Source organism: Podarcis pityusensis (genome assembly GCF_964106645.2).
Source record: "Podarcis pityusensis genome assembly, chromosome: 16".
Taxonomy (NCBI): Eukaryota; Metazoa; Chordata; class Lepidosauria; order Squamata; family Lacertidae; genus Podarcis; species Podarcis pityusensis.
This window is the reverse complement of record NC_138041.1, coordinates 23,137,821-23,163,924: the sequence shown is the minus strand read 5'-3', so window position 1 is coordinate 23,163,924 and position 26,104 is coordinate 23,137,821. Positions and strand designations below refer to the sequence as shown.

Here is a 26,104-nt window from a genome sequence, read left to right as displayed (position 1 = left end):
CACACAGTGTTCTGGGGGCAAATGCAACTGCTAGTTGCGTCCAGGGTTTACGCCACCGTGCAGAGAACGGCAAAGTTTTGGTTAATAATCACAGGCTGCCCGTTTGTTTCTGGGCCCAGTTCCGAGTACCTACAAAGCAGGGACAGGGAAGTGTTTTCCTACGCAAGGTTCTCTAAGCGAGTCCCACGGACTCGGACACTGAGGCAGGCTGTGGTGCACATCTCAGAGGCTGGCAATGCTCCAGCCCCCACATTGATCTCCTCATTAATTCCACCATTGTCCTGTCTCCCCGCCTGGTTTCACAGTCTGCTCAGTGCCACCTGCCTCCCCTGCACCAGCAGACTCTTGAACAGGACTGAAGGTGCCCCGTGGACGATGCATGTCCTTGCATAACAGCACCTTTGCTTGCTTGCTTTTAACTCATTTATCCAGCTTCACAAAGGGCTATTGCCATGGAGGGCAGGGAAGGGGAAGCCTCTCAAGGGTATTGCAAGCCTCTTCCCTGAACTTGGAAGGGCCACAGCTGAATGGCAGGGCGTTTTTGCCGCATGCAGAAGATCCCCAGTCCAATCCCTTGCATCTCCAGGTAGAACCAGCAATGCCCCTTGCCTGAATCCCTGGAGAATATTTTCAGTGCTGACAATACTGAGCTAGATGGGTGCGACTCAGTATAGTAAAGGGATGTAGCTCAATGGAAGAGCATCTGCTTTGCATGCAGATTCAATCCTTGGTGTCTCCAGGTAGGGCTTAGGAGAGACCTCTGCCTGAATCCCTGCACAGACTCTGCCAGCCATTCATTGTTTACAAGACAAAGCTGGATGGACCAACAGTCTGATATAGTATAATGAAGGACCATAGCTCAGTGGTCCAACATCTGCTTTGCCTGCAGAAGGTACCAGATTCAATCCTTGACTTCTCCAGGTAAGGATGGGAATGTCTCCCTGTCTGGAATCCAGGAAAGCCTCTGCCTGTCAGTGTAGACAATAATGAGCTAGATGAATGAACAAGTCCAGCTTCCACTTCCAAACTTTTCAGCTGACATTCGAAAAGCCCCTAGTCTGTCCTTGAAGATACAAAATAGAAGGACAATGCATAAGGCCTGCCCTCTGTCCATCTTGATGGCATCAAGTGGCCTGTTTTGCCTGCGCTGGTGATCAGCTGGTTGTCCTTGCTGATCAGTTGATCAGCAGTGCCTGGAAACCCCTACTAGCCCAGCTGAATCTTTACCTGCCCCACACCTGACATCATATATGATGGCACATGTAGGGAAGGCCATTTGGCCAAAATTGCTACAAAGGGCAAATGAGGAAGTCTGATGAGTGTTCTCCCACCCTTGATCTATGGCCCTCCAGCAGATGTGGGGATCCTTTGGCCCTCGGGATGCTTCTGAATTATGTGAGATCATAAGAAGAGCCTACTGGATCAGGTCCATCCTGTTATCAAAGTTGCCAGTTTCCAAAGGGAAACTTTCAAGCAGAAATTGGGCACAAGAACCCTCCTGTGGCTTCCAGCAACTGGTCCTCAGAAGCATTCCTGCCTCTGACCATAGAGGAAGAGCATAGCTATTCTGGCTGGCAGCTCTCCATAGCTCTCTTCTACACGAATTTGTCCAATCCTCTTTTAAAGCCATCCAAGTTGCTGGCCATCAATGCTTCCTGCAGAAGTGAGTTCCATAGCTTAACTGGCTATCATCCGTGCTTGCTGGGGCTGATGGGAGTTGTAGTCCACCCAGCAGCATCTGGAGGGCTTATGGTTCCCTGTCACCTGCTTTACAGGATCTTCTCATTCTCCTTGCAAACCCGCCCCGCTCCCAGTACCTGCTTTTCAACTCTGCAGCCAAGTCTCCCTCCCCCCACCCCCTGCCCTGGGGGCTCCCAGTCTCTGCAACCAGCGCACCCCCCCCCCTTGTGCTCACCCACCCAGCCAAGTGAAATTAATTTCACCGTGCACGTCCCATGAAACGCTTGCCTGTGTAAAACACTTGCCTAAATGCCGAACGGTATTATGTGCCTCCGGATTCGCTCCGTCTATTAATTTCACAACCCTAATTTACCAAACCACCAATCAAATATTCTTTGGCAATATTTGTACTTTATCACCCATGATGTTTAATTGCTCGTAGCTTCCCCTCTTTCCAGGACTTTTCGAGGTGGTTCTCTGTTTAATATTCAAACCAGGCAGTGAAATGAGACACATTAATCGAACCGTGTGGTTATGAAAACCTTCTTTTCCTTCTCCTTCTCCTTCTCCTTTTCCTTTTCCTTTCTCTCTCTCTCTCTCTCTCTCTCTCTCCCCCCCTCTCTCGCCTTGGCTGGAAACGGAGGCTGTATCTCGCTTCCTGCAGAATGTGGGCAGGACCGCCCTACAACCTTGTTGGCTTCGGGAATAATGGCTTGGAAATGGATCCTTCTCTCTCTCTCTTTGGCTAATTTCCCTTTTGTCACAGACAAGATGCCAGCACACAGAGAACGACAGATGTTAAGCCTTTGTCATAGTTAGCTTGGGCTTGTCAAAGTCAGGACGGGGAACGGAGCCGAATGGAAGGAAGTTTTCCAAACTGCGCTATAAATATAGTCAAAACCACATCTTTAAAAGCAATTAGGCGAAAGGCATCTTTGCGGATTAATTGCATGGTTTTCGGTGGATTAACCGGTTGATTAAATCTGCATGCAAATAGGACAACGGCCCAGGAGAATGACGAAAAGGGCTCTTTCTTTGTTTTTAGATCAGAGGGGGAGAATCTCAGGCCAGGAGTCTACATGCAGCCACAGCCCCCCCCCCTCCAGCCTCTCTATCTGCCCCTTGGAACTCCCCCCACGCCACACCCCTCACTGGTCCTCCTTCACACCTCTGGTGGTTTTGCTTGGCTGTGATGTCCCCTTGAACTCTGATAAAGCCTCCTTATAGCTTGGGTGGAGGAAACAGCAGGGTATGTGTGAGAGAGTGTAGGAACTACCCTACCATACAAAAGTTGCTCCGCCCACTTTTGCCTCTAGCCCCGCCCACCATTGGCACGTGGTGCTTAGAAGGTCACCTGGAAGGAAATGAGGCTCCCTGGCTGAGAGAATTCTCTCACCACTGTTTTAGATTATATAGGTATGTGTCCCAGCAGGCAAGCCTCAGAAGAGGTATTCCTTCCTGGGTGTGAGGTGTTAAGGGTAATGGTTTAATTGACACAGAAATGAAGAATGGCTTAAGGTAGGGTTAGCACAAGCCCGGAATTTCCTTGGCATATCCAGAATACTGTGTCTGGGCAGAAATCAGTAAGAATACCTGGGAAAATCCTGATTGTGTGGCAGCCCATGCAAGCAGTGCCATTTTTTTGCCAATTTTCCATAAAAATAGCCCAAAAGCTAAAAAAAATAGCCCCTCCCTTCTTATGCTGGTCTACAACCATAATAAAGATTTGTTGTTGTTGTTGTTGTTGTTGTTGTTGTTGTTGTTGTTGTTGTTGTTAGCCGCCAACCCTCCCCTCCACGCAAAAAGAAAAAAGCTCAACAAATTTTCTGTCCAGATTTTCACTGTTTGAAATATGGCAACCCTAGCTAAAGGTATATCACAGAAGGTTTAACATGGGGTTCTACCATGAGGCTAGATTGAAACCAAGGAGAGCACTTTGCACTCTTGCTAAGTGGTAGCTAACATTTGAGTGTTGTAACCTTAGATTATGTAGGAGGTATTGGGTTGCAAATCTCCATCTTGAAGGGAGTTGCCTTTGAGTCTTTGTCTCCCAAATTCAACTGAGTGAAGATGTAAAATGAAGCTCTCCTGAAGGGAGAGTAAACAGCCCGGTAGCTGGAATTGTTTGGCTGTTTTGGCTGTGGAGAGGTCTCTTTGGATTATTTAATATGCTTTTAGGTCTCTTTGGATTATTTAATATTTTCTGAGATGCTGAGCCTGTACTGGACAGCACAAGACATTGTATGCATATTTTGGACATAACATTTGATGTATTCTGTTTCATTTTAATGAGTTCTGCCAGTAAAAGTTTAAATAATATTTTTATGGGTCTGGGCAAAGATTTATTCCAAAAGGAGTCAGTTCTTATGCTTCCAGTTGCTTCAAACTGCAACAATATTAATATCTGCAACAAGAGATGCAGAGAAAGTCTCATCTAAGGTTTGTAGGTAATTATATTAATGAATGCTATTCATCAGCCAAAAAGTTTTTCATTCAACAAGCCAGCCTTTGGCAATGTGGTGCCCTCTGGATGTTTTGGACTACAACTCCTATCAGCCCCAGAAAGCACAGCTTTGCTGATGGTCTGGCTAAGAATAAGGCAACTTCCTACCTTCTTATGGAAATCAGCCCTTTATTCTGAATACTGAGGATTAGGACTTACTTTATTTTAAGGGAAGGACCGAAGCTCAGTGGTAGAGCTATCTCTCCACTTGCTTCAAACCACCCAAAAGTGTTTAGGCAGCTCTGTTATTTACTTATTAGTAAAAAGAGGAGGGCAATAGCTCAATGGCAGAGCATCTGCCTTGCAAGCAGGAGGTCCCAGATTCAGTACCTGTTATCTCCAGGTTGGGCTACCTGAAACCCTGGAGGACAGCTGCCAGCCAGTGTCAGCAGCACTGAGCTAAGTGGACAAGGCAGCTTCCTATGTTTTGCTGTTTCAATAGCTGGCCTCTTCCTTTTTTGCACAGAGTGCTCCAAAAAGGACAGAAGCAGTATTCATGAATTCTCCATTTGCCCATTTCAACTCTTCCAAGCCAAAGGGGTTCAGACGGAGCCCTCAGCCTCCTAGAAAACATCCTTGCTGCAGCAGCTGCTGAACAACAGTCATAACTTACCAACCAAGAATTCATTTCCGAGAGCAGAGGAAATTGGGACACACACACACACCCCACTGTGACACTTCGGTTTCAGGTTTAATGTTCCTATTTAGTTCAAATGCCCAATTTCTACACTGATTTATACTTCTTCTCCTTTCCATTTATCTTTGCTCTGTTCGAAACATTTAAAAAGGTCTTTCTTCAGCAATAGAAGTGGTAGAATAGCAGGAAGGGTGTTATGTAATTCAAGCCCTGGGACACAAGAGAATCACCTCCTTCCTTGACCCCCTTCATCACTTTATGCAGGATTTCTTAAATGCTCTATGAGCATCTCTTATTTGCATGTGAACCACTGAAATGAAATGGTGGTGAGTGGTGCACATTGAGATTGATAGGGCGGGAGGCAGGGAGCTGGACAGCAGGTGGTGCCACAGCCCGTGACACGCAAAGCCAACTAATTCTAGTTTTGACCTCCTCCTCCTCTCTGCTGCAACACTAAGACTAAGGAGGAGGGAGGTGACAGGCAGGGCCACCCCCGAGCAAGTTGTAAGAAAGAAGGCTGGCAGGTAGAGGCTGACTGGGAGCAGACTAAAGTTGGTGGGTCACTGCCTCTTTCACCCTAACAGACCAGCCTCCGCTGTTGAAATGGACTTTCACTGAGCAATGATATTTTAAAATTTAACGTGAAATGCTAACTTGGAATATGGAATGCCCTAAGGCTACTTGAGGGACGCGGGTGGCGCTGTGGGTTAAACCACAGAGCCTAGGACTTGCCGATCAGAAGGTTGGCGGTTTGAATCCCCATGACGGGGTGAGCTCCCGTGTCTCGGTCCCTGCTCCTGCCAACCTAGCAGTTCAAAAGCACATCAAAGTGCAAGTAGACAAATAGGTACCGCTCCAGCGGGAAGGTAAACGACGTTTCCGTGCGCTGCTCTGGTTCGCCAGAAGTGGCTTAGTCATGCTGGCCACATGACCCGGAAACTATACGCCAGCTCCCTCAGCCAATAAAGCGAGATGAGCGCCGCAACCCCAAAGTCGGCCACGACTGAACCTAATGGTCAGGGGTCCCTTTACCTTGACTTTTTAAGGCTACTTGAGGGTTTTGCCAAGGGATCTTGTTGGCTACTGAGAGAACAAGATGCTGGATTTTATTATTATTATTAATACCCCCCCCCCATCTGGCTTAGCTGGACCATTGGCCTGATCCAGCAGGGCTTTTCTGATGCACTTAAGCAGACATATGTAGGATAGCTCAGTCGGTAGAACATGAGAATCATAATCGCAGGGTAAGTGGTTTGGGCCTCACACTGGGCAGACGATCCCTGCATTGCAGAGGGTTTGGCTTAGATGACCCTCATGGTCCCTTCCAACTCTATGGTTCTGTGAGTCTATGACTGCAGTGTTCGACATGCGGGCACCTCTTGATTGTTTACGGAGACATCATGCAGGCCGTCACGCAAGCTGACAGCTATCAAGCACTGCCAAGCAGCTAATAGGACGGTATGTCCACTGTCAGATTCTATCAAGGACTTAACGCAATTGCCTACCAACCCGCAAATGGTCCAGTGGAAGATCTCATTACATAGATCTATCAAATGCAGTCAAGTTCCGAGCACCACAGGATGTCAATTCGAGTCACCAAAGATCCTGTGAACAGTCAGAAAAATAGTTAAGTGTTCTAAAAGAATAACCAGCATCAAAACTGGCTTGCAGCTGTCCAGGTCTGAAAAAGTTAACTCAAGGACCTTGCGGTGTAGGTTGGTTGGTGTTAAAAGGCGGTAGGGGACACCCCAGGAGCCAGGTACAATTTTTCTCATCGACATTTATGTTTATGGGAACAGTAATTGAGAGGAGTTATAGTGGATCTGTGTGCAGTGGGCATGCCATAGTGCTCTATTGCCCACGTGCCCAGGGTCTTAAGAAGCTGGTGCAAGCTGCCATCATACAGGGGAAGAGTCTTTAAGTAGAGCCCTTAAAGGCTTTCAAGCAGCCTTGCCCAATCTATCGCCTGTTCCTTGTCTGTGTTTTATTTACTGTGGACTGAAAGTGTGTGTGTGTGTGTGTGTGTGTGTGTGTGTGTGTGTGTGTAGTTTCTGGGCATTGCTAGACAGGGAACATTAAACTGCTGATACCCTTATGTCATCATATACACACACACACACACACACACACACACACACCCCTATGGTGCGACTGCATTTGGAATACTGTACTTTTTCTGGTTGTCTCACCTCAAAATGGATATTGTAGAGTGATGAAAGGTTCAAAAAAAGGGCAACCAAAATGATCGAGAGGGTGGAGAGACTCCCCTATGAGGAGAGATTTCAGCTTTTGGGAGTTTAGAGAAAAGGAGAGTTAGAGGCGATATGATAGAAATGTATAAAATGATGCACAGCATGGAGGAAATGGACAGAGAAATGTTTTCCTCCCTCTCACTAGAGCTGGCAGACATCCAGTGAAGCTTGAATGTTGAAAAAGCCTGGACAGAGAAAAGAAAGGGCTTCTTCACACAGAGTTAAACTATAGAGTTGTCGTCCCCCATCCCCCCAGGAAGCAGTGATGGCCACCAACTCGGATGGCTTTTTGAGAGAATTGGACAAATTCATGGAGGAGAGGGCCGTCAGTGGCTGCTAGTCATGATGGCTGCGTTCTGCCTCCACAGTCAGATACAGTTACTATGCTTCTAAAGAGCAGTTGCTGGAAACCGCAGGAAGGGAGAGGACTCTTGTGTTCGAATCCTGATTACAGGCTTTCCACGGGCATCTGGTTGGCCACTGTGAGAACGGGATACTGGACTAGATGGGTCATTGGCCTGGCCCAGAGAGGCTCTTCTTATGGGTATTTTTTAGTACAGAATATGGACACCTGTGTGTGTTCTGGGCGCAGCCCAACCACAGACTGTGGGCCTTGCCAAATGCCTAACAATGCCATCTCCCTGGTAGTCATCTACAGTGGTTCCTCAGGTTACAGACGCTTCAGGTTACAGACTCCACTAACCCGGAAGCAGTACCTCGGGTTAAGAACTTTACCTCAGGATGAGAACAGAAATCACGGCGCAGCGGCGCGGCAGCAACAAGAGGCCCCATTAGCTAAAGTGGTACCTCAGGTTAAGAACAGTTTCAGGTTAAGAAGGGACCTCCGGAACGAATTAAGTTCTTAAACCAAGGTACCACTGTACAGTGGTGCCTCGCAAGACGAAATTAATTCGTTCCGCGAGTTTTGTCGTCTTGCGGTTTTTTTCGTCTTGCGAAGCACGGTGTCGGGAAAGTTTTGGAAAAGCTTCAAAAATCTCCAAAGTCTTTAAAAACCTCAAAAAAGGCTACCACGACGCGTTCTATGAGTTACTCCTCGAAGTCAAGTTGCAACTGTATTAACGGTGTTAAGAAAAAGGAAACAAACTTGCAAGACGTTTCCGTCTTGCGAAGCAAGCCCATAGGGAAAATCGTCTTGCGAAGCAGCTCAAAAAACAAAAAACCCTTTCATCTAGCGAGTTTTTTGTCTTGCGAGGCATTCGTCTTGCGAGGTACCACTGTATTTGTTTGAAGGAGGTGCCCCAGGTCCTTTCTCCCCTCCATTCCCACCTCCTCCCAGCTGTGGAACATATGCCCGTGCTGCCCAGGGCAGACGTGCTCCCGAGGGGGGCATGGCATGGATGGTGCCCTCCCAGGCACGGGATAGCCTCTTGCGTGCCCTGAAGCCAGAGGCGGAGCGAGCCGCTCACAGGGCAAAGCAAGCCACCCATGACAGACATTTGCCATGCTGCCCACCCACAACTCCCAAGCCTCCCCTAAGCTGTCAAAACAAAGGGGGAAGAGGGAAATGCCGCCGGCAAAGTGGCGCAGCTCCTCCCCTTACCCCGATGGCTTGGGGTAGGCTGGGGAGTCATGGGCAGGAGGTGCGCCAAATGTCACCCCCCCTCAGTGAGGGCACCCGGGGTGATCCGCCCTCACCTCACCCTTCCTACACCCCCGCCTTCTCCCACTGTATTGTCCCTCTGGTGCAGGATGTAGAAACAGCTTCCCCATTGGCAAAGGAAGCCCACCCCCCACATCCTTTAGAGCTACACACCTGACAAGTAAAACACCCAAGTCTACTATACATTTTGGTGAGGTGTACACTGGTGCGCGAGGGACGCGGGTGGCGCTGTGGGTTAACCACAGAGCCTAGGACTTGCCGATCAGAAGGTCAGCAGTTCGAATCCCCACGACGGGGTGAGCTCCTGTTGCTCGGTCCCTGCTCCTGCCAACCTAGCAGTTCAAAAGCACGTCAAAGTGCAAGTAGATAAATACTCCGGCGGGAAGGTAAACGGCGTTTCCATGCGCTGCTCTGTTTTGCCAGAAGCGGCTTAGTCATGCTGGCCACATGACCCGGAAGCTCTACGCTGGCTCCCTCAGCCAATAAAGTGAGATGAGCGCCACAACTCCAGAGTCGGCCACGACTGACCTAATGGTCAGGGGTCCCTTTACCATGGTGCGCATGCAGAGTGTTGCTATTCTCAAGCAGGTTTCAGTCACCTGCAAGCAAATTCAGGCCACTCGGTCAAAGTGGATTCAGAGCCCACTTCCCCAAAATATCAGACCATTTTTTGTCACAAAGCAGCTGGGAAGTGAAGGATGAGAACGTAAGTGGTAACGCCAAACATATGTAGTGGACAAGTGTCAATGTATTTGTGTTCTGGGATCAGGTTTTCAATGAAACTGATAAAATTGCTCAACAATATGTCAGGAAGACCCCAGAACTTGCTCTGCTAAATTTATTTACAGATGATAATATGGAGTTGAGAGATAAACCACGATAGGATACGTATTAGAAGCTGCTCATATGACTATTGCACCTTTTTGGAAAGACCGTTAAGGTGCTAATTTAACAGCATGGTATGAAAGGTTTCAGCAGATAAAATCACATGTAAACTAAGAATAGCTAGAGGAAATAAACACAGAGATTGGTTTGCGAGAGACCAGTGGAATTTTATCGCTTATTGCTTATACAAATACTTCAGACAGCAAACAGAAAGTCCCTAGGGTGTACTCCAGAATATGGATCTGTTAAATGTTTGTTCTCACTTTTTATTAATTTAAATACGCTATCTCTGCATTTATATGAACTTCTTTGTGGGTGTCTGAGCATAGAAGCTTCTTGGTGTTTTTCTTCTGATTTTGTTCAGCTTGTTACGGGGTAGATTTCATAACATCCTTTTGTCTTTTGTTAAATTGTTGGTGCTTGTTATGTAACTTAAGAAAATAAATAAAAGACCGACACAGAGAGAGAGAAATTAGTTTTTTCAATTGTTTTTAATATTGTGTAATATTGTATGTTAATATTAATGTTTGTTTCCATTGTTGTAACCCACCCTGGGACCTGAGGGTGATGGGTGGATAAATAATAATAATAATAATAATAATGCCCTGCTGGATCATGCCAGTAGCCCATCTAGTCCAGCATCATGTTCTTACAACAGCCAGCCAGATGCCTGGGCAAAACTCTCAAGTGAGACCAGAGCACAACAGCCCTCGCCCCTCCAGTGACTTCCAGCAACTAATATTCAGAAGTATCCCTGCCTCTGACTGTAGAGCAGGAGTAGGCAACCTAAGGCCCATGGGCCACAAGCGGCCCACGGGGGTCATTTAACCAGCCCTGAGCAATCCCCGAACTAAGTCACCTGCTCAGCAAGTCCCCATGCGCTGCACTAAACCAGTGCAGTGCGTCGTGAGGACTCGCTTCTGCAGTGCCAGAAATCGCATCTGAGCATGCTCAGATGCCGAAAATCATGTCTGTGCATGCTCAGACGCTGGAAATCGCGGCCGCGCACACTCATGCGTGTGCACAATCTGGCCCACAGAGGGATCTCTGCTGGAGTGAACCAGCCCAGGTGAGGTGAACCTTGCCGACCCCTGCTGTAGAGGCATCATTAGGCTATCACTGATACCCACTGATAGCCACTGATACCCACTGATAGCCTTAACCTTCATGATCAATCAGCTTCAAGCAAATCAGAATACATGTTCAATAAATAGCAGATATTGTCTAACTCCCCTCCAAACAAATCAGAATGAATGCTCAATAAACAAGTCATCTAGAAGCAACCTAAGTGTTTTGTCTGTTTGGAAGAGGGGGGGTTCTGTGCCTCACTGGGTTTTCTCCTCTGAAACGTGTGTGTGTGTGTCCCCATGACAGTTTTTGATTTCCAAATGTGCCCTCAAGGCCACAAAGAGTTAGGAGCCCATAAATCCACACATAAATAATAAATTGCCACCTTGCCTGGATGGGGTTTCTTGTGTGTAATTAAATGGTAGCTTAAGCAAGGAGGGACTGGCTTTGTTTCTGACATCTAACTTGATCTCCTTGCCAATTTCCTGGAATGAATCTGAAAGCAAGGCATTTTACTGCCCATAAATTTCAAGTGAGGTTTACGAGATGCTGAGGAAGACAAGGGAGGGATGGCTGTTACCCTTTCACCCTGTTCATCTCCCACCAGAGATATCTGGCTGGCTGGTGGCTGCTGGAAGCAGCACACAGGAGCACATGCTGATGCAGTTCTAGTAAGGACACAAAACAAGTGAAGATCACACCACCCTTTGCATGGAACCAGGTTGTTGCTGTTGTTTAGTCATTCAGTCGTGTCCGACTCTTCGTGACCCCATGGACCAGAGCACGGCAGGCACTCCTGTCTTCCACTGCCTCCCGCAGTTTGGTCAAACTCATGCTGGTAGCTTCGAGAACACTGTCCAACCATCTTGTCCTCTGCCGTCCCCTTCTCCTTGTACCCTCCATCTTTCCCAACATCAGGGTCTTTTCCAGGGAGTCTTCTCTTCTCGTGAGGTGGCCAAAGTATTGGAGCCTCAGCTTCAGGGTCTGTCCTTCCAGTGAGCACTCAGGGCTCGTTTCCTTAAGAATGGATAGGTTTGATCTTCTTGCAGTCCATGGGACAGGTAGCTGTTCTAAAATGTTATAAGCATTCAAGATCCAACTTGCTTCCATCATGGGGGTTCAGAGCAAATCAAAATAAGGTTGAATAACACCATAGCCATTTAGGGGTTTTAGTTTAGAGAGGTGGCATCATAGAAGTTTATAAAATTATGTGTAGCATGGAGAAAGTAGATAGAGAAAAGGTTTTATCCCTCTTTCATAACACTAGAACTCAGGGACATCCAGTGAAGCTGAAGACTGGAAGATTCCAGACCAAGACCTCTAAAAGGAGTTGTGTCAGGAGCAGCCCTGTTCTCATGCCCTGGGTGTTCTGAGAACAGTATGTTGAACTAGATGAGCCACTGGCCAGATTCAACAAGCTCCTCTTATATTCTTATATTCTCTGGTAGGGATGGGTGTGAGATTCAATTCCATTACAGTGGTACCTTGGGCTACATACGCTTCAGGTTACATACGCTTCAGGTTACAGACTCCGCTAACCCAGAAATAGTGCTTCAGGTTAAGAACTATGCTCCAAGATAAGAACAGAAATCGGGCTCCGGCGGTGTGGCAGCAGCAGGAGGCCCCATTAGCTAAAGTGGTGCTTCAGGTTAAGAATAGTTTCAGGTTAAGAACGGACCTCCGGAATGAATTAAGTACTTAACCCGAGGTATCACTGTAGTATCAAAAGGCAAACCACCTGATTCTCACTTTCCAAAACAGTACTGGACCTTTGAAATTTGCACTTTGCCAAATGTTGAAATGTAGTATTGTTTTCAACCAAGTAATGTGTACAAAACTGCATATTCTGGGGCAAAGTGTACATAAAAATGTATGCATTTGTAAAAAAAAAACCTACAACCATACAAATATGCATTCTGCTTTGCAAAACCGTGTACACTAGGAAAAATTGCTTACAAATATGCCTGTCGAGAGAAATTCGCACTAAAATTATGGTGAATTTTCATGGGGACTTGTTTCTGAAAAATTTGCAGCCTAATGTGGAAATGAGGAGAACTAAACTTAAAAATGGGGGGGAGGGGAGAAACCAAAATTGACAAATATGCCTATCTGCAAGGCCTGGTCACAAACCCTAGTAGCCTAAATAACAACCTCTTCCCTCTCCCTGCAGAGATCCGTGAGGCATTCAAAGTTTTTGACCGGGACGGTAACGGTTTCATCTCTAAGCAGGAACTGGGCACAGCAATGAGGTCCCTTGGCTACATGCCCAATGAGGTGGAACTGGAAGTCATCATCCAGAGACTAGACATGGATGGTAAGACTTTTTGGAGGGGGGTGGGAAAAGTTTTGGATGCCCCCCCCTTTTGTTGCTCTTCTCTTTTGAATCAAACTCCCTGTTTCTTCTGTGTGCTCTCCTCCCTGACTAGCCTTCCCCCAATCTGGTGTCCTCCGGATGTTGTGGACCAGCCAGCAAAGACTTCCACTCCTGGAGGAAGAAATGGCATTTGGGAGGAGTGATCTGTCCCTGAAGGCATAAAAGGCTTCAGTCAAGTCCCAGGCACTCTAGGAGCAAGTAGCTCACTTAGAGCTCTCCGTGGTGCTGAAACTACTGGCCAGCCTTGTGCTCATTTGTCAAATCCCTGTGCCTTCTCCCTGGTGCTATTAGGCATGGATGTGGGGAATAGAGAGGCGACATGTTTGGGGGAGGGTGCTCAGTCTTGATTCTTCTTATCCCATCTTCACCTCACTCCTTTCCCCCTTCTGTTTCTAGCTTGCTCAGCCAGGCTGCCTTCCCTCCCGCACTGAACTTCATGAGCGTCCCCGGCTGATGTGCCTCTAATGTGACCATTGCCAGAGCTATTACAGATTTGATGTCCCCCAGCTAAAGGGAATATTTGTCTTTCAGAAAAGAGTCTCATCCCAGAGTTGTAAAAAAAGGTTGACAGCTCCATAAAATTCAAGCTGCGAATTTGCCAGCGCTCAGAATTGCTCTTATCTCTGGGCTGCTTTCCATGGAAGGGATTGATATTAAAGGTGGCAAAACTGACCCTACTTGGCTGGCTCCAGAGAGTAAGCCAACTGGACTCAGGTCCCTGGCCCACAGATTCAGGAAGGGCCCATTCATAGGGGCAAGGGGCACCCATGGAGTAGCTGGATTCTATCCCTTCTTTTGCTTGACTACCTTATGTGATGGCCCCCATTAGCTACTGTTTTAGAAGGTTGCAGAAAGAGGCACGATTTTCCCTCTTGCACCACCTGAAGCTGCTGGGGGTTGTAGTCCAAAATAGCTAGAGGGCTCCAGCTTGGAGGAGACTGCTTCAGGCCATAGCTGAATGGTAGAGCTTCTTTTTTACATGCACAAGATCTCAGGTTCAATCCCTGGCATCTTCAGGTAGGGCCAGGCATATCCTCAGTCTGAAACCCTGGAGAGTTGCTGCTAGTCAGTGTAGACAATACTGAACTAGATGGCCTCATGGTGTGGCTCAGTTTAAGGCAGCATGCTACATTCCTAATTGTAGCTCTGTGGTAGAGCATCTAGTTTGCATGCAGAAGGTCCCAGGTTCAGTCCCCAGCATTTCAAGGTAGTACTGGGAAAGTCCCTTGGCTGACAACCTGGGGAGCCACTGATGGTCAGTGTAGATAATTCTGAGCTGGATAGACAAGTGGTCTGACTCAGTATAAGTTAGCTTCCTTTGGCACAGCACATGCATTGCATGCAAATGGTCTCCCATTCGATCCCTGACATCTCAGGATAGGGCTAGGAAATCCTGGAGAGCTGCTGTCAGTCAGCACAGATGATACTGGAGCACATGGACCAGTGGTCTGACTCAATATAAGGCAGCTTCCTATATTACTAACATTAGCTCAGTCAGTAGAGCATCTGCCTTGCATGCCAAAGGTTCCGGGTTCAATTCCTGGCATTTCCAGGTGAAGCTGGGAGAGACCAGTGCATGCAATCCTGGAAAGATGCTGCCAGTCAGTGTGGATGATATTGAGCTACGTGGACCAAGGTCTAACTCAGCATAATGCAGCTTTCTATCTCCATCTTTTAGTAGCAGTCAATTATAGGTGCATGCAAAGGAAAGCCATGATGGCAAAGTGGATTTGCAGAGCAGGTGTCTGCACAGGGATATTATCCAGCTCAGTAGTGATACCCCGGCTGGCAACTCCTGTGTGCCAAGGGGGCTTGCCCAGGAAATTGGTTCTCTCTCACACACACTGGCTGCCAGTTTGGCCCAGCAGCTGGGGAATGACAAGTATCTTTCTGAGCAGCCCAGTGGTGACTATAGGTAATCCATAGTTTCTGGATAACCCAGCCCACCTTGGCTCTGCATTGGCAAAAAGCACATCAGCTTGGATAGGGACATTATTTTCAAATATGTTTGGGGGAAATAGCCTGAGACCTCAGAAAGCCACTGCCAGTGAGAGTAGGCAGTGGTGGACTAAGTGAACCAGTAAGCTGACATAGTCTAAAGGAATTTCAACCCCCCCCCCCCCGATGTCTGAATTGATCCTAAGTTCCCAGCCTGAAAACAGCTTTAGTTGGAGGGCCATTGCTCAGCAGCAGAGAATCTGCTTTGCATATGCAGAAGGTCTCCCAGGTTCAACACTTCATTACACACCTTTTGGTGCCAGGCAAAAACATTCCTCTTTAAACAGGCCTTTGGCTGATTGACATCCAATGCCCTTTTAAAATGTGTTGAGGGCAGGCGTTATGGGGTTGTTCTTGTTTTGATTTTGTATATTTTGTGTTTTGTGTTTTGATTTTGTGATTTTATGTTGTGAACTGCCATGAGACCTGTGAGCATAGGGCTGAAGACATGTTAAACAAACAAACAAACAAACAAACAAACTATCCATGACATCTCCAGGTAGGACTGTGAAAGACTCCTGCTGCCTGAAACCCTGGAGAACCATTCTGTCAGGGACTGGACTGAACAGGAAGAATGGGCATTGAGCCCTCGGTCTGATCGGCTCCTCTCAGAAGAGGAGGAGGAGTGGGAAATTTCGACCCCCATGTCTCCAGCAGTTTCGGGAGGAGAGGGAGACAGGGATGACGTAAAGCAGAATGAGGAAATGTCTAATGAGATAGTGGAGGAGGAGGGAGAAGTTAGAGAGCAGAGAGCAGAACCCTTCCTGGAGGGTATGGGAGACCCTCCTAGTCCAAGGGCTCACTGGTCCCTCCACATTCAAGAACAGAGAATGCAGAGGGATGTGACTCCTGTGACTTCCTGTAGCTTTCCAGAATGTTATGAGAGATGGAAGAGGAGGGACTAGGAGTAGCTAACATCTCCTATGCGTGGAGACATGGATCCTTTGTCTTGCAACCAGATGACTGAATAAAAAGCCGTAAAATATTAACAGATTGTTCTTCTTGCCTCTGAGGCTACCGTGGGAGGAGAGGATACTGTCAGGAGCTCATCCTACACTCGAGTAGGACCCTGGCAGAGACACATGCCCGACTGGCATGTTCCCTCCCTCCTGGTCGATCGTTCAGGAGCTTCAAAAGCTTTCTTCTGCCCAAACATTACAGCAACCGATGCCAACAGACATCGGCACACTTAGGGATCCACAGAGTCTTCGCAGCTTGCGTAACAGACCTCAGCAACTCAGCATTTTGGCTAATCTACTTTATTTACATATAAACACACATGGAGAACTGCAACATGGCTCCCTCTCTCTCTAGCATCAGACAGCAAAGGGACAAAGGACAATAGTCCCACTTCACGGAACACAGTAACACAAACATCCTGTCTCCATCACTTCCCACTCTGTGGAGTCAAAACATACACCATCATGTGATAGACAAAAATCCCATGACTGCAATCATGGAGCAGGAATTCTAACAGATACTCCACGCTTGAAACACTGCCAGTAGACAATGAACCAACCAGTCAATGAACCAATAGTCTGACTCAATACTGTGAAAGGACACAGCATCTCCTTTGCATGCCAAAAGTCCTAGGTTCAATCCTTGGCATCTCTGAGTATGGCTATTCTCCACTAAAGATGAGATGGGTCCTAAGGCAAGGGTGATACCTCAGTGGTAGAGCATCTGCTTTTCATGCAGAATGTCCTAGTTTCAATCTGTGACATCTCCAGGAAGTTCTAGGAAAGACTCCATCCTGAACCCCTGGATAGCAGCTGCCAGTCAGTGTAGACAATACTGAGCTGGATGGACCGATACTCCCACTCCCACCGGTGTTCCTGCACTGATCAGCTGGAGAATAATATACCTTCATTTTCTGCTGCTGCCTCTGGGCGGCCTTTGTTGCAGTGACAGATTAACAGAGCTGTCCGTGTAATGGAGATAATTAACTCTGGCATTCCCCAATAATTATCCAGAGGCCATGCCAGCTCATCTGATCTACTCACCAGATCACCAGGGTAGATAGAAGATCCCCAGAGGGATGGTGTTTTCAGCCCAACTCTATTTCCTAGGTTATTGACTTCCTTGCTGGATTTTAATCTGTGAGCTGGTTACCTAATGGGCTTTTTAACCTTTGTGCCTGTTTCTTTGGGGGCAGCAGGGAATGGGGGGGGGAGGTCCAATCAGAAGGAATGGCTGTTTGTCAAGGCAGCTGGGATGCAAGATCAAAGGCAGTGAAAGGCAGTGTGTGAAGTGATACACACGGAGGCAAAGCATCTAGCTAGCATATATATTTATCTCCTAACACATGCACTAATGGGAACTGAATTGGTGGTGACTGACCAGGGATGAGATATATAGGGGTCGTGGCAAATAGCTTGATGAAAATGTTGGCCCAGCGTGCCTATCAGCTGCGGAGGGGAAAGGTGAATTCCATGCTAGGGGTCTTTTGGAAAGGGACGTAGAATTATTATTATTATTATTATTATTATTATTATTATTATTATTATTTAAAACTGCCAGAATCATAATGCAGTTGTACAAATCTATCCTGTGACCACACCTGGAAGACAGGTCAACAAGGATACTGCAGAGCTGGGGGGGGGGGGGTTCAGGAAAAGGGAAATCAAAACCATCAAGGCGCTAGAGCAAGCCCAGGCTTTCCCTGACCCATAAAAATGGACCCCGTGTTTATGTCTTTGAATCGCCTTAACAGTTAGTTAGTTAGTTAGTTAGTTAGTTAGTTAGTTAGTTTGCTTGCTTTTGTTTTGTTTGTTTGTTTGTTTGTTTAATTCAATAATTAAAGCAACCTTACAGGAGAAGCTATGTGACTAACACAACATATCATCTGGACCTCAGAAAACATTCTGTGTGAAAGCAAAGCTAAAAAGCAAACATATCCCTTCTCAAACTATTTAGAGACAAACAAAAGCAAGAAATAACTTACCATATAAATATAAATGTAAGACTGTAGTCACGTAGGTGGTTGACAAGCAATGCAAGCAGGGGAGGTAACCCCTAGTAAGAACACATACTTCTAACACTAGTATGCCCATTTGGTTGTTTTCTATGAAGCATTGCTAAGAACAATTATTGCCTTCCACAAAGAAGTTGCCTGCCTGTGAATTGTTTTTACTGATTTTAGTATTGCATTTTTATATGGTTTTAACCTGCCATGGGGACCTGGTGCTGCCTTGTTTTCACCTGTGCTGGTGTCTGTCATTTCCAGGCGACGGACAAGTGGACTTTGAGGAGTTTGTGACGTTGCTTGGCCCCAAACTTTCCACATCCGGCATCCCGGAAAAATTCCACGGCACTGACTTTGACACTGTGTTTTGGAAGGTAAGGAAACACCGATTCCCGCCCCCCCGCCCCTGAAACCTGATGGTTTGGCCCTCTTTCTTGATTTTACTGCAGATATATGTACTGAAGATGCGTATTTTCCCGTTTTTCATGGTGACTGGAACTGCTGGTTCACACCAGGAGGTAGGCATCACCATTTTCCTTAATTATGTCATGCTCCTTCATGCTTCCCAGCTCAATTTCCATCTCGCAGAGGAAGGGAATGGGGATTCTTCAGGGTGTTTCTACATTTTATGGCAGCCTCCCCTCAGCCTGATGCCATCCATGTGTTTTGGACTACAACTCCCATCAGCCCCAGCCTGCATGGCCTTCCACTCTTTGAGGTAGGGATGGAATCTGGGAGAAGTGATGGTGAAGTCATAACAGGTTTCAGTCATCATTGGAGCAAGCAGCTCACTTAGAGCTCTCCATGGTGCTGAAACTACTGACCTGCATTGTGCCCTGTGGAAGGACATTAGCCTATCAGGGATGGTGGACCTGTGGTCCACCAGATGTTGCTGGACTACAGCTCCCATTATGCCTGACCATTGGCCATGCTGGCTGAGCCTGATGGGAGCTGTAGTCCAACAACATCTGGATGGCCCACACCTCCCTATCCCGGCCTATATGAAATCCTAGAACAGCCTTCCCAACCTGGTGCCCTTTAGATGTTTCGGACTACAACTCACATCAGCCCCAACCATGTTCTTATCTACCCTACCATCATACAGCAGTGCTGGTTTGGGGCTGATGGGAATTGTAGTCCAAACCCTCTGGTTTTGTAGCCCAAAACCAAGTTGAAGAAGGCTGCTGTTGGGTTTGGCACCCTGTCTTTAAAACAATGTCCATAGGATCACTTTTAGCAAATCAATATATCAAAACACTCTATTCTCTCCACCATTTTCAAGTAGCCCCATTTGTGCAAATATGCCACACAGCCAGTCTGTGATTGCCTTGCCACCTTCCTTTTAAAAGATCCCTGAGTCTAGAATTACAAACACCAGTCATTGACTAAGGAGCTTCTCTCTTTTATCTTAAGATTCATAACATTGAGCCTGTTCATGCAAAGCCCTAACAATGGCTCGGTAGTTTCTTCACGTGAACCATATTCCTCTTGGCCAGGGACGGAACACCATTTCCAGCCAGTGGGATGGATATTTGTTTATTTATTTAAAAATATTTACATGCCGCTGTGTCAGAAAAATCCATATCAAAGCAGTTTCCAGCAATAAAACCATACAATAAAAACCATAACTAAGGTTAAAACAGACATCAATTAACCGTTTTGGAAAGATGTACTCTTAATTGCCTGCATAGGCCTGGCACAATAGTAAGGTTTTCAGCATAGAATGTGCCCGCTGAATATCTATTGGCAATGAGTTCCACAAGACTGGCCCAGTAACATTAAAGGCTCAGTTTCTTGTTGTTGTCAAACGAGTCTCAGCAAGTCAGGGAATGGCCAACGATGCTCCTGCAGATGATCTCAGATATTGATCTGGGGCATAAGAGTTCAGGCGATCCCTGTGGTACCCTAGAACTAAGTTGTTCAGGGCTTTGTAAATTAACCTTGAACCTGGCTTGGTAGTAGATGGGCAGACAGTGCAGCTGTTTCAGCAATAGTGTCTCATGTCCTCGACCAGAAGCTCCTGTCAGCCGTCTGGCCACTGCATTCTGCAGACGCGCACAGAGTGCATTACAGCAATCCAGCCTCAATGTTACCAATGTGTGGACTACAGTGGTCCGGCTATCCCTGTCCAGGAATGGCTATAGTTGATGAAGCCGGTAAAACGGTCCCCCAACCTCCCCTGCCCAGAGCTGCTTTGCCCACCTGTCAGTCACCTGACATCACAATGCCATCGAGTAGCATATTTTCCTTTGCCCATGTGGTTTGAAATGGAACCTTGGCTACAACCCAAATTTCCATCATATCCAATCATTGGTCATGCTGGCAAGGGCTGATGGGAATTGTACTCCAAGAGCATCTGGAGGGCACCACATTGGCTAACCCTGGTGTACGTGTGTGTATGTGTGTGTGTGCTCCCTGGCTCAACCAAAGCTCCATGCAATGGATTCAGGAGCTGTGATCATCCTGTGACGACTGTTCCTACCTCTGCAGTGCGACATGCAGAAGCTGACGGTTGACGAGCTGAAGCGGCTGCTGTACGACACTTTCTGTGAGCACCTCTCCATGAAGGACATTGAGAACATCATCATGACGGAGGAGGAAAGCCACATGGGGAATGCAGAGGAGTGTCCGGTTGATGTGGAGAGTAAGCAAACCTTTGTCAGCACTTGAATCACCGGGTGCCATGGGATTTCAATTTGGGAGCCATGGGAATCATGGGAGCCATGGGAGTTGGACATTAGCTCCGTATGTACCCTTCTACCAGCTGGCCATAAAAGGGAACTACATGCCCTTCAATCCCATAGGAAGGAGCATCTAGGTAGAAGCCTTCCAGCCAAGGTATCAGGTGATGGGGAAGGAGCCAATCATCTCCGGCTTCTCCCTGTAGATAGGATAGGGGTTCTTTAAACTCTGGGACGCGGGTGGCGCTGTGGGTTAAACCACAGAGCCTAGGACTTGCCAATCATAAGGTCGGAGGTTCGAATCCCCATGACGGGGTGACCTCCCATTGCTCGGTCCCAACTCCTGCCAACCTAGCACTTCGAAAGCACGTCAAAGTGCAAGTAGATACAGTGGTACCTTGGGTTACATACGGTTCAGGTTACGTACACTTCAGGTTACAGACTCCACTAACCCAGAAATAGTGCTTCAGGTTAAGAACTTTGCTTCAGGATGAGAACAGAAATCGTGCTCCAGCAGCGCGGCAGCAGCAGGAGGCCCCATTACCTAAAGTGGTGCTTCAGGTTAAGAACAGTTTCAGGTTAAGTACGGACCTCCATAACGAATTAAGTACTTAACCCGAGGTACCACTGTAAATAGGTACCGCTCCGACGGGAAGGTAAACAGTGTTTCTGTGCGCTGCTCTGGTTCACCAGAAGCAGCTCATTCATGCTGGCCACATGACCCGGAAGCTGTACACCGGCTCCCTCGGCCAATAAAGCAAGATGAGGGCCGCAACCCCAGAGTCGGCCACAACTGGACCTAATGGTTAGGGGTCCCTTTACCTGTACCTTTAAAAGTACTCTGGGAAGCTACATGGTTGTCCCTCAATACCTCTCTCCATCTACCTAGATCTGATCCAGGACTCAGAGGGATGGGGAACCTTTGGCCCTAAAGAAGTTGTTGGACTCCAATTCCCATCATCCCTACCTAGCTTAGCCAACAGTCAGGGATGGTGGGAGCTGTAGTCCAGCAATGTCCAGAGGGCCACAGGTTCTTTACCCCCTGCAGTACTATATACCTGGGCAAGAAGCAGTTCTACATGGTCTCTGGCTGGTATGTTCCCTAGCCCTGCTACACCAAAAGAACCAGATCTTATGCATAATGTTCATAAAATCCAGACTGTCCTCAGGATAAATTGAACTAGACAGTGACCCTCCAGCAGGTACTCAGTGGTTCAGGAAGCTTTCTCACCTAGAGACCCTCACTGTTAAACTGAGTGGGGCAAATTAGCTCAGCAACCACCAGTTGTCAGGAATTCAACCTGGGACCTTCTGCATGCAAAGCAGATGCTCTACCACTGAGCTACAGTCCTTCATTGACGTTCTTTACTTTTAACCCACTGGCTATGGTCAGTCTCTATTCCCATTCTCCCAGCTATTGGGGTATCCATCGCTCAGGCCTTCCTTTCCTCCCAACCTATACAGGGGCATAAGGGATGGCAGGTGGCTCTGTGGTCTAAACCACTGAGCCTCCTGGGCTTGCTGATCAGAAGGTTGGCGGTTCGAATCCCCACGATGGGGTGAGCTCCCCTTGCTCTGTCCCAGCTCCTGCCAACCTAGCAGTTCAAAAGCACACCAGTGCAAGTAGATAAATAGGTACCGCTGTGGTGGGAAGGTAAACTGTGTTTCTGTGCACTCTGGCACTCATCACAGTCCTCCGTGCACCAGTAGCGGTTTAGTCATGCTGGCCACATGACCTGGAAAGCTGTCTGTGGACAAACGCCGGCTCCCTCAGCCTGAAAGCGAGATGAGCACCACAACCCCAGAGTCACCTTTGACTGGACTTAACCATCCAGGGTTCCTTTACCTTTTTACCTTTACTTATTCAGGGGCATGATTCACCCACTAGCAGCCAACCTCAAAGAGGGGAGGGAAACCATCCTTTTGGATTGTCTTCTACAAAGGCTGTAGTATCTAACCCTCCTTAAGACACTGCAGCACCTGGGAACCAAAAGGAAGGCCAGAGCAGGTGGTTAGCTGTTCAGTGTCCCAAAAAAACTGAGGACTGGGACAAATGTCCCACATGTCCCATGTCTATCCGGCCCTGGCAAGGCCACAACATCAGCAAGTCCTGTCTGTTCCTGTGCTAGATCTTGCTCACTCGTCTTTTGTTTAATTAGGGAAGTGGTTGTTCTGTTTAGGCTATGAGCTGCTTTGAATACTAATGCGAATGGTGGCTGCAAGGGGACCAGTGGAGGAAGAATGGCTTTGCATGCCAAATCACACCAGCCCAGAGTGGTGGGGGGTTGGCAGCCAGTGTGTAGGAAGGAGCAAGTCTCAGAAGTTGGATATATTGCTGGAAACAGATCCCCAGATATTGCAGGGAGGGCAGGGGCTCCAGGTTGAAGATTTCCCACGGGCATCTGTAAGAAGAGGATACGGGACTAGATGAACTACAGTGGTACCTCGGGTTAAGAACTTAATTCGTTCTGGAGGTCTGTTCTTAACCTGAAACAGTTCTTAACCTGAAGCACCACTTTAGCTAATGGGGCCTCCCGCTGCACCGCCACCACGCAATTTCTGTTCTCATCCTGAAGCAAAGTTCTTAACCCGAGGTAATATTTCTGGGTTAGCGGAGTCTGTAACCTGAAGTGTATGTAACCTGAAGCATATGTAACCCGAGGTACCACTGTATTGGCCTGATCCAGTAGGTTTTTCTTATATTCTTAATGCTTCTGAATACCAGTTGCAGGAAAGCACTGGAGAGGAGAGTTGGTCTTGCACTCGGGTCCCGCATGTGGGTTTCCCATATCTGGTTGACCACCAAGTGTGCCGTGGGGGGATGAGCCCCCCCAAAAAAAAAAAATCAAGGAGGGGGCCAGGCCCCTTAAAATTCCCAGGCGGCCATGCACGCATGCCACAGGGCAGGGTCATGTCACACATGCAAACCACAGGGCATGCACATGACACATCAGCCCCCCATGTGAAATCAGAACACGGGTTGCAAGAAATCCGACCTAGGGCCGCATGCAGGCCACAGATTCCCCACCCCTGGCCTAGCGAACACTGAGCTGAATCAACCAACATTCTTACTTGGTGCTCTAAATCCTTTCCAACTGCTCCAAGTTACCATTATCATCATTATTACAATTAATTTATTAATTACCATCTAAAGCACTGTCTCAAAACAATTTACCCATAAGATAATATTTTTTAAAACGGTTTAAAACACCAAAAGCAACAAATACAGTGGTACCTCAGGTTACAAACACCTCAGGTTACAAACACTTCAGGTTACAGACTCCGCTAACCTAGAAGTAGTACCTCGGGTTAAGAACTTTGCCCCAGGATAGAACAGAAATCGTGTGCTGGTGGCATGGCGGCAGCGGGAGGCCCCATTAGCTAAACTGGTACCTCAGGTTAAGAACGGTTTCGTGTTAAGAACGGACCTCCGGAATGAATTAAGTTGGTAACCAGAAGTACCACTTTACATTTAAAACAAGGCTGAAACCCTAAGAAGAGCACACACATGGTAAAGACCCATTTATCCTGCTACGGAAGCTTGCTGGAACAAAAATGTCTTTAACTGTTTCTGAGACGTGCAGACAATGGGTGCCTGCCATAGCCCTGCTTCAAGAAAAACTGTAGGCAGCAACCTGTATAAATTATGCACATATTTACATGTTATTTTTTATACGTGTTCTTAAATGTATATCCCATCAATTCTATTTGGGTTTTGCTAGTCATGGGGAAGACCCCAAAATAATTGTTCAGAGTGGCATTATTGGCTACCATTGTCTGAGGGTTTGGAAACCCAGCGTCCATGCTTCCAGGGGATTAGCAATATTTGCTGGCATGTGTCTTTTATTCTCCCAAACAGCTCTGATGTTAATATATGCTGTATGGGTGTGGAAGTGGAACTGAAGAACCAGGAAGATCAAGTATTTTTTTTTAAAAAAAATTGGAGTACATTATTAATTTACTTAAAAGACCACTGTAAACAGTTAAAATCATTGGCAGGGATGTAATGACACTTGTAATGTGGAATTAATGATGGTAACTATGGATATGTAACAGTTAGATAACGGTAAAAGATGCAGAAAATCTAATTTTATTCCATGTTTGAAATGGTCAAAGATAAAATGTATAAAATTTTGTAAAACACACACATACATACATACATACAGCGGTACCTCTAAGTTATGGACTTAATTTGTTCCGGAGGTCTGTTCTTAACCTGAACCTGTTCTTAACTAGAGGCGTGCTTTTGCTAATGGGGCCTTTTGCTGCCGCTGTGCCGCTGGCACACGATTTCCATTCTCATCCTGGGGCAAAGTTCTCAACTTGAGGTAACTCTTTCAGGTTAGCGGAGTTTGTAACCTGAAGTGTTTGTAACCTAAGCTGTTTGTAACTCAAGGTACTACTGTATATATATATTTTAAGGAACTGATGCTCATGAAGGTTCTGTTCTTCAAGGGCTAGAGCAGGGGCAGGCAGCCTAAGGCCCATGGACCACAAGCACCCCACAGGGGTCGTTTAACCAGCCCCGAGCCACCCCCTAACCGAGCTGCCCACTTGGTGAGTCCCCGCACACTGCGCTAAACCGGCGCAGAGCAGCGCAGGGACTCACTTCCGCAGCGCCAGAAATCATGTCTGCGTAGAAGCAAACGCCGGAAATTGCATCTGTGCAGGCGCAGGCACTGGAAATCACGCATGCGTGCAAAATCTGGCCTACAGAGGGATCTCCGCTGCAGTGAACCAGCCCAGGCGAGATAAACCTTGCCAACCCCTGGGCTAGAGAATCTTTAAGCTCAGCAGGTATCCTTTTTCTGCCGCCATCCCAAAGTTATGCCACTGACTTCTATGCTCTCTCTTTTCTCATTCTCTGTTCAAACCACCCTCCGCCTCCTCCTCTCCTTGTTCCTCCCCTCCTCACCTTTCCTCCCTCTTCCTCAGCCTGCTCAAACCAACAGATCAGACAGACGTGCGTCCGCAAAAGCCTCATCTGCGCCTTTGCCATCGCGTTCATCATCAGTGTCATGTTGATTGCTGCCAACCAGGTGCTGCGAAGTGGGATGAAGTAGCCACAGCTGGAAGGATGGATGGATGGATGGATGGACGGACGGATAATTGGAGAGATGGACTTCCTTGAAGAACAAATGGAGAAAACAAACTATACATATCTATAAATACCTATAGCCACGAGGGCCAGGGGTGGGATAGGGGGGGAATTGTGATTCCTCCACGGCAAGCCTCCTGCACACATACCCATAAACCCACCTCCCCTCCCTCCTGTATTTGGAGGGGGGGCTCCCCTCCTTACCCGAGATGCTGCTGTCTTCTCTCAGCAGATAGCATGGTCTCCCCCTGGGGTGGGTCCACCTCAGTCTGGCTGGGGAGTCCCTGGAACCACCCCCTCCCCACGGTGGAACTTTTAAACTCAACTTTAAAAGCATGTCGA

General features: G+C 47.4%; 1 protein-coding gene across 2 annotated transcripts in view; it reads left to right on the top strand.

Moving 5' to 3' along the window:
- The window catches only part of CABP7 (calcium binding protein 7), a 57,175-nt gene extending 31,385 nt beyond the window's left edge, over window positions 1-25,790 (top strand). Inside the window, exons 2-6 of one of the 2 annotated variants that reach the window (XM_080986490.1) lie at window positions 12,817-12,960; window positions 18,245-18,357; window positions 18,433-18,501; window positions 20,474-20,627; window positions 25,600-25,790. In XM_080986490.1, the coding sequence (XP_080842616.1) occupies window positions 12,817-12,960; window positions 18,245-18,357; window positions 18,433-18,501; window positions 20,474-20,627; window positions 25,600-25,727 (608 nt within the window). In that variant the 3' untranslated portion in view covers window positions 25,728-25,790. The remainder of the gene's footprint in view (window positions 1-12,816; window positions 12,961-18,244; window positions 18,358-18,432; window positions 18,502-20,473; window positions 20,628-25,599) is intronic. The other variant, XM_080986491.1, reaches the window with a different exon arrangement.
- The last annotated feature ends 314 nt before the right edge of the window (window positions 25,791-26,104 follow it).